Source organism: Leptonotus elevatus, chromosome 21 (genome assembly GCF_054856555.1).
Source record: "Leptonotus elevatus isolate MCC_2025b chromosome 21, RoL_Lele_1.0, whole genome shotgun sequence".
In the NCBI taxonomy this organism is placed as follows: domain Eukaryota; kingdom Metazoa; phylum Chordata; class Actinopteri; order Syngnathiformes; family Syngnathidae; genus Leptonotus; species Leptonotus elevatus.
This window is the reverse complement of record NC_141259.1, coordinates 3,484,196-3,498,516: the sequence shown is the minus strand read 5'-3', so window position 1 is coordinate 3,498,516 and position 14,321 is coordinate 3,484,196. Positions and strand designations below refer to the sequence as shown.

Below are 14,321 nucleotides of genomic sequence, written 5' to 3'. Positions count from 1 at the left end.
TAGTACTATTGTATGCTGCATTCGTATTGACGCCATTATTTACTACTGCCACCTGCTGCCTCATTTTTGCAAACTGCTTTAGAATGTGCAAGTTTACTTGTGAACATATTTGCTTTTAATTGCTTGCTAATCAAATCTCTGGTGGATTTGAGGTTCACATCCAAAGCTCCAGCTCCATGACTGAACAGGATACATAGAAAATGGATAAACTAAATAATTATAAACAAACATCTTCAAGTTTAATTCCATTCCTTTTAATAAAATACATCAACAAGAAATCCTTCAAAACAATGATGCAGTTGTGTGCATTAAAAAAAAAACAATTACTAATGTAGTTTTATTTCGAGTAAAATGTATCAGTTAATGCAAAAACCAATGAAACACACGTTTTTATAAAACACAACAGATTTGCATAATAGCAGGCTGCTTTGGATATGCTTCTTCATTCATGGAAGGAATCCAGTCTTCATGATTCTATAAAATATACTTAATGTGAAGAATTCAGACAGCTTTTATAAACCTTATCAATGCTAATGTCACTCCATAACTATTTCCCCTTTGTTAAATTTCTTAAGTACATATTGACTTTTGTATAGCAAAACACAATGTCATTTAAAATCTTAAGATAAGATACTCACCAACCAAATACAAGCCCACAAGTACTGAATGTTTATACTAGTTCAACAAGTATGCGCTGCACTGTTATTTATTAATTTTTTTTCAAGGGAAGTGCATCTTGCGTCTACGCCACAGAACGAGTCTTCGTGATGTGAGGATGTGTGTGAGGATACTCAGCAACATCAGGAAGATGGTCATCGACATGACAATAACATAGTGGCTTATGCTGTGCAGGAACAAAGAGAAAACAAGTTAAACCTGTGTAATTGCAACATACACATCATTTCACGTTTGACGCAGCTGCATATTACAACTATAATAAACATTTGTTTCAATAATTCCTTGCTGTGAGCGGCAATCACAACAGATCAAGATAATAATGGACTATATGCCACGGAGGAGGCGGGACTTCCGGGTTTTCACCTATCAATTTTGTTTCCGTTTCGCGACGTGTGGGCCGCGTCCCAGTACTTGCGCTTCCGCCTTGGTGCTCCTCGGTTGCGCGTTCTTGTCGACGGGTGCGAGGCTGCAATTGTGTAGTGTCTGTCTCAGTGTCCGAAGCATTTCAGATAGCCGAGACGCCCTCCCGCCGATGAGCGGGACGCGCGGTTGGGGTGCGAGTGTTGGAACGGAAACAGCGCTGATGTGTAAAACCCGGAAGTCCGTGGCATCTACCCCATTGAGCCATCTTACCTTGTGCCAATATCCAACCAGGAGCCGTAGTCCTGAACTAAGAAGAAAAAGTGCTGCAGAAAAAACACAGAAAATGCTTAGTTTACATAAGGTAGGAACGTACATTCATTGACAGTTTATAGGGTAGGGTATTACCAGAGCCATCACGTCAGAGATGACCAAGACAATCAGAAATAAGCTGCAGAATGAGAATATTATTGCATTACATGATGTGATTTTCAAACACAAAACACCAAGATTGGCTGTTGTGGTTAAAAGCGGACAACAAATATGTACCTTTTCGATGACAGCTCTGCTGTGGCTTGGATCGTCTCAAATGCGCACATTACGAATATGAATGGCATGATGACCTACAAGACAACAAGGAAATTAGCGGTGACCTTTGATAGGAAAGCAAGTTCAAAAGTTCCTGCATCGGTAAACTCCACCTTCCATATCAATAACCCTCCCATGATAAAGGGGTTGTAGACTGTGAGGAAACAATAAATAGACACTGGGTCAAAACTGAAAGAAAAGGAGAAAAGAAAGATTTGAGACAAATAAAAAAGAAAAACATATTTTTATATACGTTCATAAAACAGTCAGGACTTGACGTACACCTGCATAATTTAATTAGATTTATTAAAATTGTTGCCTTATACAAAGCTATTCAGTACCTTTATCAGAGGTGTGCTAAATTAACAGTGTGCCAATTACTGTGGTTTGTTGCGTTTCCTTGTTCAGCTGTATAAAAGACCCAATACATACTGTATATACCTGTTAAGGGAGGCGATGTTTCCCGTGCCAAAAAAAGCTGTTATTATGAAAAAAACCTGATCAAAGTTTGAGGTCAAGGACAGTTACTTGGCAGTTGTTGCTGTATTCGTTGCCTTTGCTACATTCTTGCAAATACCGTTAAGGATACAAAGAAATATGATCGCCGGATGTCATCCAACTTGAGCTGCCGAATTTTGGAGATGTCAATGTTGGCAGAGAAATCAATCGTGGAGAGCTGGAAGACATTTTAGACAAGTTTTGTTCACACATTTTAGCTTACATCTATCCATCCATCCATATTTTATTGAAATCATGCAATCAACATTTCTTTTTATCAGAGGGGTCTTATTAGCATTATTAGTAATAGCATTTAAAAAATGAACTGCTTGTTTATAAGCCAAGACAAGTTAGGCTATCTGTACAATTTTGGAATTTGCAGGGAATCGCACTGAATGTTGTATTAAATCGAATTAATTTTCCGAGGGTCATCACTAAGTATCTGCTTAGAAATAATTAGGGCCAGAGCAGCGACCGTTACGAGGTCCCTATTGTTTCTGTGGGAACTCTTCTACTACTATTCTTCTTCTCAGTAAACAATACAATTTTTGAGACCCTAAACATGAAATCTCCAAATTTTGAACACACATCAAGCCTGGCGAACTATTTTATATGAGTACAAAAAAAAGGGGGGTCTGTAGTGCCCCCTATAGAGGTTTAAAGGAGTCCTATCCCGGTGTGTTTGACCTAAGACTATGGAAATTGGGAAGCGCGTGTAGCAGCCTCAGACGTACAAAATAGTCCTTCATAGCCATACCCTAAAATGTACAGAAGGTGACCTATGAGTATTTGAAGGTATAATTTTCACCCATTTTTGTACATTTGCATGGGTCCTATTTTAGCCCCATTGTACTATACACACTGCAAATAATGTGGCACTTGCCAAGATTTAAAATCTTAAATTTAGAAACGTATCTTGTTTTAACGGTTATTTACTTATTTAAAAATGTTGGCTTTCTATTATCTTAATTTGAACATAAAAATGTCTAGGTTGTCTCAATTAGTCTGTATATCCTAAAATAAAGCAAATTACCCTTAAAATAAGTTACACTGGTTCTCTCAGCAAAGGTCTCATCAAAAATTATCTTATTTCAAGATTTATGAATCACACACTGGGCATCTTTTGCATTCATTGAACAGATTAAACAAATGCATGTAGCACATTTCACATTATTGACACAGCCATGCAACAACAAAATGTGGATGGCTCTGCTGAATCAGAACTGCACTACTCACAATTGCATATCATGAAAATACAGTTTACCCTACTTCAGAAAAAGGTCGTCAATTGTTAGCCGTGTGGTATAGTTTCACTTTCAACTTCTTCTGGAGGTGTTGTTGTTTTGTGCCATTGCAGGCTCCTGGTGTGTTTGTTTTATGTACACTAGATCATACTACTGTACATAACATACTGTAGTTTTTGCTCAAACAATCAGAGTTCATATTAACGTGTACAGTATTTATGTGTGAACTGCGCAACAACCTGCCAGTGAGAAGATCTTTGAAGGTGAACAGCAGTCACCATTTTCTGTAGCGATTCACGAGTAAGTATTTTTATTTTACATTTGATATTTTATAGCTTCATATATATTTTGGTATTTTCTATTTGATACAGAAATTGTTGTTTGTAGTTATCGAGAATTTTCCTTATTCATGGTAATGCTATAATATTTAGTTAGGTATACTCATTTGCTGTTGAGTATTTATATATTGTTTTCATACTAATGCACCAAGTAAGAGCAAGAAGTTTCTACTATTTGCAGCATTGGTACGTCTGAGAATGTCTTCCATACAAAAGTAAAATTGGTACTGCATGAAATCCTTAACTGAATCAAAAATCAATGTGAATCGTGAATCGAACCCTTCTAAATTGAATCAATTTTGGAAATCTGAAGCAATACCCAGACCTAGTCACAATTTAATATTTTTTATAATCGATTAAGCAGGTTCATTTTAATTTTATAAAAAAAATATAATTCCCGTTTACTGTTTATTAACCAGTGATTAGTGTTTATTTCGTACTTCATATTCATATAGTAATAAAAAAAAAAAAAAGGTGATAGATGTAGTATGTTACCGGTTCGGTCATTGTTTTCCAAAGTAAGAACAGATGTGTACAAATGTCTTATTTTGATTAAACACAGAAGACAATCAGTCTTCTTTCATGAAGGACTACAGAAATCAGTGAAGAATTACTGTTGATATGCTGAAATCAGATGATTTGGACAATTAAAAAAAAAAAGAAGAAGCTCCAAACGATTAGTACTTGATTATTAAAATAGTTGTCAGTTAATTTGATAATCAATTACTTGTCAATTGATCAATTAACTTTGACAGCTCTACTTTATTTTGGAATTTTGTGCCATTTTAGCCTTTTATAGAGGTCATATAAATAAACTTCTCTTAGAGAATGCACCTGATCGTCTTCAAACTGAGTTTTTCACCTAAAGATGTTTAAGTCGTTAGTTATTGAAAGCTTTTTATTTTGTTGCATGCTGTTGTCGTGGTGATGCGCTGATTTTGAAAAAAATATGCCGTTTTAGATTGTCTAAACCTGGGCAAACACTCATGAGTCATGACATTTTGCACAAACATAAGGCCTGGCAAAAACATTTATATTTTAGAAGAGTCTTGTCCTGTGTGTCAATACCCCAACGCGTCCCTTCATAGCTACTCACAGCTCTAGCTTGGAACTGTAACTTTAACCAATCTGTTCCAAAATGTATTCCGTAGTCAAGGAGACAACAATATTTATACCTCGTGCCTTCCAGAGATGCCCTCAGCGATCATGGCTTCCTGTTCAATGTTGATCCACGCAAACATCAACCAAGATAACACAGGAGGGAATAATGCCTCGGCCCTGGGTTAGAAATTATGCATGTCATGTGATGGTTTATTCACAAAAGAATCCAAATATATATTGATGAAAGTTTTCGGTTCCAGCATGACTGTGAACCCCAACTACTGATACATATGTTTTTCTACTTCTGGTTGATACAATAGTCAATGTGAATATAATAATGCCACATTACAATCACGTGACAGTATATGCTATCTTACCCAGTGCTAAGCAGAAAGTATGTGGCTGTTAGCGAGAGGAATACGCTAAGAAGCCGATGAAACAGGAGAGTCGAGCTCATCAATGGAACAACTATGGAAGATGCTAAAGAAAACATTACGGCAAGGTTTTATTTTTGTTGGAAAAGCAACGCAATTTTGTGTTCCTAGTCACATGCCACCAACCTAATGTGAGCCAACTGATGATCTGACTGAGAAGAGGCAGGCCCTGTTTCTGCTGTAGGCTGGAGTGTGTGAGGTACGGCACGTACGAACACACTGCCACATGCAGCATCTGTTCAGTGACACACATTAAAGTGTTCCTCACTTTAGCTAACTGTATTAGCGCAAATACGGTCATGCACAGAACATAATTAGCCGCAGTTACCTGTATGACAAACAGCTGTTTATCACCAAGGTGCAATGATGTCCTGTTCCGTGACGACCAGAGGAAACAGGCTGATACAAAGACAGTGAGCGCACCTGCACACATCCTAAGAAAAAAAAATAGGTTTACTGCATTATTTGTATTCTTATCAGGGAGATATTGATTACACAATATGTTTTATTATAGCGGTTGTAGTTTAATACACCCACACCAGATTTGTGTTATGCCCTCTTCCCAGAACAGGCATCAGGGGGAAAGCAGCCAAACAAAGGCAGCCCAGAAACCAGTTCACCGAGCGGTACTAAAAAGCAATAAAGATCAGACAAAGCACTTTTTAAGCACACTCAACAGCCATAACATTAGGAATGCATGCACAATACAGGATTTGAATTTAAACAATAAGTAGTGCTAACTAATAACTGCAAGTCAGAGAAGTTCCTTGAGTATTGACTTCTATTTTCTCGTAAATCTAACTGTTTATCCACAAACCTAACTTTTATAATTATCCACACTGTGACCACAAAAGCAACTGTACATGGTCTCACTATCCATCCTACCTTAGCCTTGCCAAGAAGACCCGACAGCATCGGCCAGAGAGAGAGGATAGCCAGACCCACAGTCAGCATGGCGCGATGGAAAAAACTCACCACCTGGGGGCAGTAAAGGAACAGTTTGTTACCATAAAGCTTCGTGAGTCTTGGCAGTAAAAATGTATTAACTTGACATAATACACACTCAACTAAACATGTAAAAACAACGTGGAACAAAGAAGGGATATACATATCAGAAGAGGAATGGACTACCATATTAAAACTCATGTGGAAATCAACCAACTTCCATAGATGGAAAGAATTTAGATGGGAACCCCTAATAAGGTATTTTATTACTCCATGTCAAGCAACACATTATGAAGGATTTCCCTCTGCATGTTGGAGAAAGTGTGGCGCTCAATGTGCAAATCATTTTCATATACTAACTATGGGACTGCTGACTTAGACAGTACTGGAAGGAAGTTCATGGAGCACTACAAGATATTTTTAAATGTGTCTTTACATTTGGAATGAAAACCGTTTATTTTGGATGTCTACCTCATTATTGAAGTACAAAAGATACATATTTATTAGGTATTTTACTGATTGCAAGCAAAAAAAAACAAAAAACGATTGTCACAGGTAGCCCTAATGTGTCAACATGTTGAGATATAATAATGGACATTTACAAAATGGTGGGATTAATGATGATGTGCATATTTTTGCACGTGTGAACTGTACCGATCAGTAAAAGTGTGAAAAGTTACAAATAAAGAATTACCCCAAAAATAATAAATTAATTACTTTACAGTTTTAATAACACCTACCAGCAGTTCAATGCCAAATGCTACCAATGCAAAGTAACCAAAACATTTCCAAAGAGAAAGGGAAGGCGCAGAGTGAATCAAGTCTCTTAGTGTGCTGGACCTGAAATGGGAAATTGTGATTCTGAATTTCTGCAATAAAAAACAGAAAATGCCCTTTTATATTATTCGAATGAAACTCACTCTTTCAAAACAGAGTACCACAAAGGTACGGGCAGCAGGCAGTAAATATAGTATGTGAATGGACTCCTCTGGATGAGCAGGAATATGCTGATCGCCACCGCGACACACACACTCAGCCACACCAATTTGGAATCGGGTTTCTGGGGATGCAGAAGCCATACACGCAACTTAGAAACTTGGTGAGTGGGTTGAAATGGATTCAAACAAACCTGTTTGAGGATGTCGGGGTGCATGTTAAAGCTCGCGTGAGTCTTCAGAATAACGAGGAAAACATATGAGGTCCACCCCACAAATCCCAGCACCACGCTGCAACCTAAGAAAAACCTGTCGTAGGTGTGGTAGTAAATGAGGCCTTCAAGGGCATCCGATATCAAAGACTGGCAGAGCAAGATCTAGAGACAAAGAACAATGGAAATGATTTTTTTCTTTTTAATCGACTTAAATAGTTGATCCAAGATGCAAGCCTTCTGAATACTACACACTGTCATCTGTGGATCTTACTGTATTTATAGACTGTGAAAATTATATTTCCCCATGATACTTACAGCATCTCCATACTTTTCCAGCTGAATCAGTATTCTTGCTTTCTGAATCAATTCTGCCTGCTTTTGCTCAGTCAGTCGTCTGATAAACAGGGAAAGCAATAGATCAAGTGTATAAAATTGCATTTTAAATACATTGCTAGCGTGGCGAAGCACTGTCAATTGTTAGTGGTAGTGTTGCGGCCATAACGATGATAAAGATCAAATGGAAACATGCTCAGGTTAATATCTCCAGTTTATTGTACTTACTGGTAAGGAGTAAAGAGACACGACAACGTTGTCTCTTTTTTCTGCTTCATTTTTACCTACGAAAACAAAAAGAAAACATACAATTAAATAAAAATACATCCCCTTTGGTTGTTGCAGTATTAGGGATAGGGTTTGGGGGGGAAATTGTTTGGCCATTTTTCACTTCATATCATGCATTCTAGTGAATTTTTAGACTAAAAATATTGATAACACATTACTCAGTGACACCATATTTTTTTCACTTATTTGGCATTAAATTAAAAATAATAATAATACAAATAAAATAAGGCTGTCATATCTAACGTTATATACGGTACATCCAGTTGTGGCAGTTTTTTGGGGTAAATATTTGAAATTAAGTGTTCTTGCAAACTTCTTGGCCCGCCCAAGTATTAACATGGTGTGGGCAACACTGATTGTTACTGTTTCTACTACTGTTATATATTCATAATATTCCGTGATGTTCTTTTATTGATACAAACAAATGCTAAACATGCCATCTACAGCAGAGCTGCACGCTGCCTCACCTTGAACTGCTCCAAAATTTGAATAGCATTAGTGTACATGCACTCTGCTTTGAAGTTATCGCTGTTGTTCAGGTAAAGGACAGGTAAAACACCCTGAAGACACACAAACAATAATAACAATCTTAAAATAATAATAATAATAATAATAACAATCATGGGAATCTTACAGGGATAACAAACTTTTCTGTAGCCCCAAAAGACAATTATGTACAAATTACAGCTTCCATTCGCTGTGCCATGAGTAATGCAGCAACACTCACAACGGAGTTGACCGGAATGGGTACACCAAGTAGAGATGCCATGAGAGGAGTAACGTCAGCCTGCAGTTTTAACACAGCAAAATTTTAGACACATCACATCACCCTACCACAAGATATTATTTCATCATAAAGATATGATTTGATAAAAAACAGTACATTAATTAATTAAAGGAACCACACCTGATTGAGATCAACTCTTCTGAGATGCTCCAGTTTCCAATCTGGGATAAACAGAGAAACCAGGAAACGGTGCATCTATTAGCTCACTCAAAACAGTAGAACCTTTTTAATAAAATGGTGAACAGTAATAGCTTTTTATGAGTGCACCTTGCAAATAGCCATCCGGGTAAAGTTGACCTTCAGTCACTTTGTGGGCTCCCTGTATTCCAGCCCCCCAAGCCACAAATGGGGTGAGAGTCTCTGAAGGGTGACCAGCACCATGACTACCTAGAGAAACAAATGAAATTTGGATTAAAATATGACATATATGAGTACATTAATTTTAGACTTTCAGCTTTTTTTTTAATACCCCAATCGGTCATGCCGTGATCAGAAGTGAACAAAAAAGCTGTTCTGCCATCATTGCTGTAGAAGTCTTCAATTACAGAGACCAGTTCAGATACACCAGTGTCCACGAGGCCAATATTGTTTAGGTACTCTCTGCATTAAAGACAAGTAAAACATTGATGAGGTAGTGCATTTTATTACGAAGGCTAGAGTAGAATTATTCATAAAGAAAAAAAACAAGAACTGACTTGGACATTGGTTTGTAAGTATGTCCATTTATGTCCATCCCCAATAGATGCAGAAAGAAGACATTTTTATCCTTCAGCAGGATGGACATCAAAGTGGAGTTCGACTTTGCTGATTGAAAAAGTGACTGATAGAGAAAGCACAAACAGCATCATTTTCTCTAGTCACTAATACTGCTAGAACGGAAAACAACACTGAAAATGTTGCTGATCATTTTATTTGTGGATATTACGAGTAGCGACTCTCATACTTTGACTTGAGTGAACACCCAGCTGTCTAGCCTGGATGGGTCTGTGGAGACAAAGTCCACTTCTGATGCTGGGTAAGCGTGGGTGTACATACGATCTCCACTAGGCCCTGTAAGTATGGTGCAGGGACACAACTGTATCATGCTACATGCTACTGAGTGAGCCATAAAACTTATTTGAAACATTGTAGTCATGCTGAGCAATTCTGCACATACTACTTGCGACCTGACGGTATGTGCTTTACCTTTAGCAAACATGTCTATAATATCAGGGCTGCCCCAGGACCAAGTATGTCTGCTCTGGTTAAACACAGAGTCAAACTCCACAGGATTGACCTTCCAACCTGATGACACAAAAAATATTAGCTATGAATACTCATGGTTGCTGAATGATACCACCTACATACCTTTTTATGTTACACAGTACACACCTTCAGCAACAGCACTAACATCCTCATAGAAGCCAGCAATAAGAGCAACATGACCAGGGCGAGACTCAGTGGGAACACGTGTGTGGGAAACACCCCAGGTACCTCTGTCCTCGATGACAGTCCTGTTAGCAGAGAGAGCAAAATAAGCTTTAAGTGTGACTCACAAAAGTCTATTTATTATTTCCAACCTCAAGTAAGGAGCCGTGGATGTGCCATTAGGAAGCAGGGTGTAGAGGCTGTCTGCTCTCAGGCCATCGGCCACTATCAGCACCAGTCGAGAGGCAGGTGGATTCAAAGGTGTGGTCTTGGGTGTCATCCCATGGACTAAAGGTGAGGTGAAGTAGATGTCAAAGATGGACAGGAAGAAGATGAAATGGACTGTCAGGCCCACCACTAAAAATGTGATCATCTTCATTTTGAGCTGTGTCAGCCTGCAATAGAGGGATAAAGAGGGGATTCAGGAGATCTCCAAAACTGCATGTCAAAGAGAGCAAGGCATTTTTATCACTTTACGTGTGGAGTGACCAATAGTATTGATTTTTGAAAAAAAATAAAAATAACTTTACGAAATTATGAAGTACTTCTGAAGTTTCGGCCCCACACGATTTATAATAAACAGGTTAGTGCAAATAGAAACGGAAAATATTTCGTATGAGCTCTTTGCACAAATCTCGCACTTCCTGAACACAGTACCGCGCCTTCATTTCCTGTCTTTCATGAGTGGACAAAATGATTAATCCAGGTGTGCCTGACCTCAGTTTGTCCACTCATGAAAGACAGGAAACAAAGGAGTGTTTTTTTTCCCTTGCGTTTCTCCGTTTGGCTGTGAAGATTTTGTTATTGTTATTGAACAAATATACAACTACAAACAATCTGGGCATTTGACAAGTCAAACATCTCCATAAACAGAGCCATGCAGCATTTAAACAACAGAATGAAACTAAAAGACAAGGGGTGGTGTTAAATTTAGGAAGTAGTCGAGCTGTGCAAAGACCACGAGCCCACACCAAACCAGTGACTATTTATGTAATCCTTATTCTATAACCGTTGCAAAGAAAAGCTCACTATTAAATCTTACCAGCATATAAAATCTGAAGTTCTTGATCAATCTGAAGTTCTTGATCATTTAAACAAAAACAAACCCAAAAAAAGACTGCAAATGCATTTTTAAAGGTCTGACAACATTACCGTTTCTGGCTTCATGTAACCAAATACATCAGTTAGGCCCTTAAATGCGTACATTTACAAAGCCAGCTACAGTTCCTTTCTAAATGAGATTAGTTGAAGACAACGTCCATGCACTTCCTAGTTGTGACGTGAACGTTTACGACTCGTGAAGGAATTGTGGGTACTGTAGTCCTACTTAATTGACCCATTCATGGCTTACTGAAGCGGAGAAAGGGCACCCCCGTTCTTCCAAAACACATTGAAGTGTCCTATTGAACATAGCAAGACGCTGTTAAATATTGAAAAGAAAAAGAAAAAATCACAATGAAGGAAATGGACGCTATGAAAGCAGCACTTCCGCGTAGTGACACACCTCTTTCATCTGTGTGCTGACGAGTGGGGGCAAAATGTCAACGCATTCCATGTTTGAAGATGACACAAAAACGAAAAATAACAAGAAGGCCTGCACATTGTGAGTTGCACACTATTCTATAGTCTAAATAAAGACACTAAAATAACCTTTCATGTGTTGGAATTGTTTCTGGCTCTCTTCGACCGCCCCACCCCATCCCATTATTAATCTTGTTAAGAGTTCCAGTCTTTGAAAACTTAAGTAACTACTCATACTTGGCAAAACGCTTAAGAAATGATCAAGTTTAGGATTTATGTTCAATACTTCATTACTACATGCGGTGTCTTTGATGGGGACGTTGCCCTCACCAAGGTGGGCGCCTCGTGGGCACGTCACTTTATGCCGGGATGCAACAATGCGCATGCTCCATTAACTTCCAGCCCTTCAAGTGGGCGTGGTCCCTCATATCCAACACTACACTCAAATGGTATCTAGAAAATGGAAATACTGTATAACTAATTAAAATAACCAGATTAAATAAAAATGTGTTTGTGTGTGTGTGGGGGGGGGGGGGGGGGGTTGATGTTTTTGATTAAAATAAAGATAACACATGAACAATGATTTTAGGAAGCCACTGTCAGATGATGGTCAAGGCTATTTTCTGACTCATTGTTTGTCATGTTTTATTCTCACTTGGTTTTTAATTTCAAGAATCATCTTGTGTTGGAGCGGTAGTTTTTATTTTGGTCTTTCAATATTTTGCTGTGGGAAACGGTCAACAAATGTCACGTGACAAGCGGTACCCTGCCGATCACTGTTAACGCGAGAATCCAATCCCAGCTAGCTTGACATCCATCCAGGAAGCTGGTCTGATTAGCTTTAGCTTGGATAGCTAAAAATCTTAAATCGCGCAAATATGGCGTCGGTGAACCCGTTTAATATGAGCGATTCTGAAGAGGAGAGTGAACGGCGACCTAACGAAACAGTTGACGCCGAGCGTAGCCCTAGCGACGGGGCGCCGGGGCCGCCGCCGGGCATTCCCTTCTCCCCGCCCGCGGACATCGAGCCTCCGACTCTGCTGCTGTCCAGTAACCGAACGAGCCCAAACGGCGAGGGCATGTCGGTGTCTTCCGCGGCCACCGCCGCTATGGCTGGCAGCGCCGAGTCGCGGATGTCGGTGGATATCATCGCCGCTCAGCTACTGCGCGACCAGTACATCCTCACGGCCTTAGAGTTTCACACAGAACTGTTGGAGTCGGGAAGGGAGCTCCCGAGGCTGAGGGATTATTTTTCTAACCCGGGTAACTTCGAGCGGCAGAGCGGCACCCCACCTGCCAAAGATCAGGGATTTGGACCTGGTGGACCTTTGAGTAAGTAGCTAGGCGATGCTAGCTAAGTAGCTGCCGTTAACCTCTTGTGTTTAACGTCTTGTAAAGCACACAACTCGCTAGCATTTAGCTTATAATGTCGGTTTGTAATCAGTCTACCATGAAATATCGGCTTTCCACACCTGCACCTGAAACCTACCGACTGAAACCTACCATGCTGAAGCACACACAGCGATGCCATAAATGCTGTGTGCAAATGATAAACAATGACAAGGTACTAAGGCAGTGTTAATCGCCCTGGTAATACGTTTTGATCTCTATAAATAAATGCAAACTTTAACTGAACTGAATTGAAGACGGCGAGAGGTCAGATGTCAAGACAAGTGGCATTGTACAGCTACAATACTTTTAACAACGTTATATTGCAGTGTTTTAATACTTTTATCTCACAGCACGCCACCAAACATAAATGTTACAAAGCCACATATGATATACAGAAATAACTAACTCAATTTGCTGACAAATTTACATACTCAATCTGGGCCTGTTCAGTGATTATTCTGCCCCTACCATCCTAGTGGAAGTCGATTGAATTGTTTTGACTGTCACTCTATGTCAGTCATAGACAAATAATGATACATTTGATACTTTTAGTAAGAAATGTAGTAAAATTGGGAGAATGTAGAATTGGATAATCATGACCAGTGACCACTTATGTACTGCATATACCAGTGCTTCTAGTCATTCAAGCACTGTGTTTGTATTTTAACTTACTCAGCAAAACAACCGTTTTAAGAAAATGTGAGAATATCCTCTAAAAATGTATGAGGCAGCACATTGGGTGAGTAACACAGCTGCCTCACAGTTCTGAGGTTTAGGGTTATAATCTTCGCACTGGCCTGCTGTGTGGAATTTTCATTTTATCCCATTCTTGTGTGGTTTTATCCAGGTACTCTGGCATTCTCCCACATTCTAAAAATGCATGTAAATGTATGAAGAATTTTAAATGGACATAGGTTTGAATGTGATTGTGAACTGGGAATCGCTTGTCTGTATGTAACCTGTGGTTGGCTGCCGACCAGTCCAAGATGCATGCTGCCGACCAGTCCAAGATGCATGCTGCCTCTCGCATAGTCAGCTAATCTGGGATAGGCTCCAATTTACTTGCGACCCAAATGGGGATAAGTGGTACAGAAAATTAAATGGTTTAGTGTCCACTTAAGTGAATCAAATCATGCTCAGGTTTTATTGGTGTCAAAGATGTGTTTGAATTAAGCAGGAGGCCAATATTAAATTTTCTCAGCAGCACCCATAATTATTAAAGTGCCTCAGTAAATACATAGAAACGTTTGAGAAAAT

The 14,321-nt window shown here is 39.0% G+C and overlaps 2 protein-coding genes across 11 annotated transcripts in view; one reads left to right on the top strand and one right to left on the bottom strand.

Annotated features, from left to right (window-relative positions):
- Positions 1-238: 238 nt before the first annotated feature.
- pign (phosphatidylinositol glycan anchor biosynthesis, class N) lies at positions 239-13,271 on the bottom strand. Of its 3 annotated transcripts, none has more exons than XM_086065728.1 (29): positions 13,176-13,271; positions 10,304-10,546; positions 10,116-10,237; positions 9,930-10,028; positions 9,688-9,794; positions 9,440-9,564; positions 9,214-9,344; positions 9,012-9,131; positions 8,865-8,905; positions 8,685-8,744; positions 8,425-8,517; positions 7,898-7,953; positions 7,652-7,730; positions 7,316-7,498; positions 7,107-7,246; positions 6,927-7,026; positions 6,127-6,219; positions 5,779-5,870; positions 5,570-5,675; positions 5,368-5,476; positions 5,185-5,287; positions 4,882-4,984; positions 2,216-2,302; positions 2,068-2,123; positions 1,740-1,815; positions 1,588-1,661; positions 1,447-1,489; positions 1,312-1,364; positions 239-844 (listed from the first exon to the last, which is right to left on the bottom strand). In XM_086065728.1, exons 2-29 carry the CDS (start codon positions 10,528-10,530, stop codon positions 721-723), a joined length of 2,802 nt encoding a protein of 933 aa, XP_085921854.1. In that variant the 5' UTR covers positions 10,531-10,546; positions 13,176-13,271; the 3' UTR covers positions 239-720. The 3 variants fall into 3 exon arrangements, with proteins under 3 accessions (XP_085921854.1, XP_085921853.1, XP_085921852.1); XM_086065727.1 differs by lacking the exon at positions 13,176-13,271 and adding an exon at positions 11,304-11,519; XM_086065726.1 differs by lacking the exon at positions 13,176-13,271 and adding an exon at positions 11,194-11,517.
- relch (RAB11 binding and LisH domain, coiled-coil and HEAT repeat containing) overlaps positions 12,437-14,321 on the top strand; it is a 30,636-nt gene continuing 28,751 nt past the window's right edge. For 6 of the 8 annotated variants that reach the window (XM_086065725.1, XM_086065724.1, XM_086065723.1 and 3 more), the window contains exon 1: positions 12,438-13,004. In XM_086065725.1, coding sequence (XP_085921851.1) covers positions 12,551-13,004 — 454 coding nt within the window. In that variant the 5' untranslated portion in view covers positions 12,438-12,550. Of the gene's footprint in view, positions 13,005-14,321 lie in introns of all 8 variants that reach the window. The other 2 variants (XR_015091987.1, XM_086065722.1) reach the window with 2 other exon arrangements.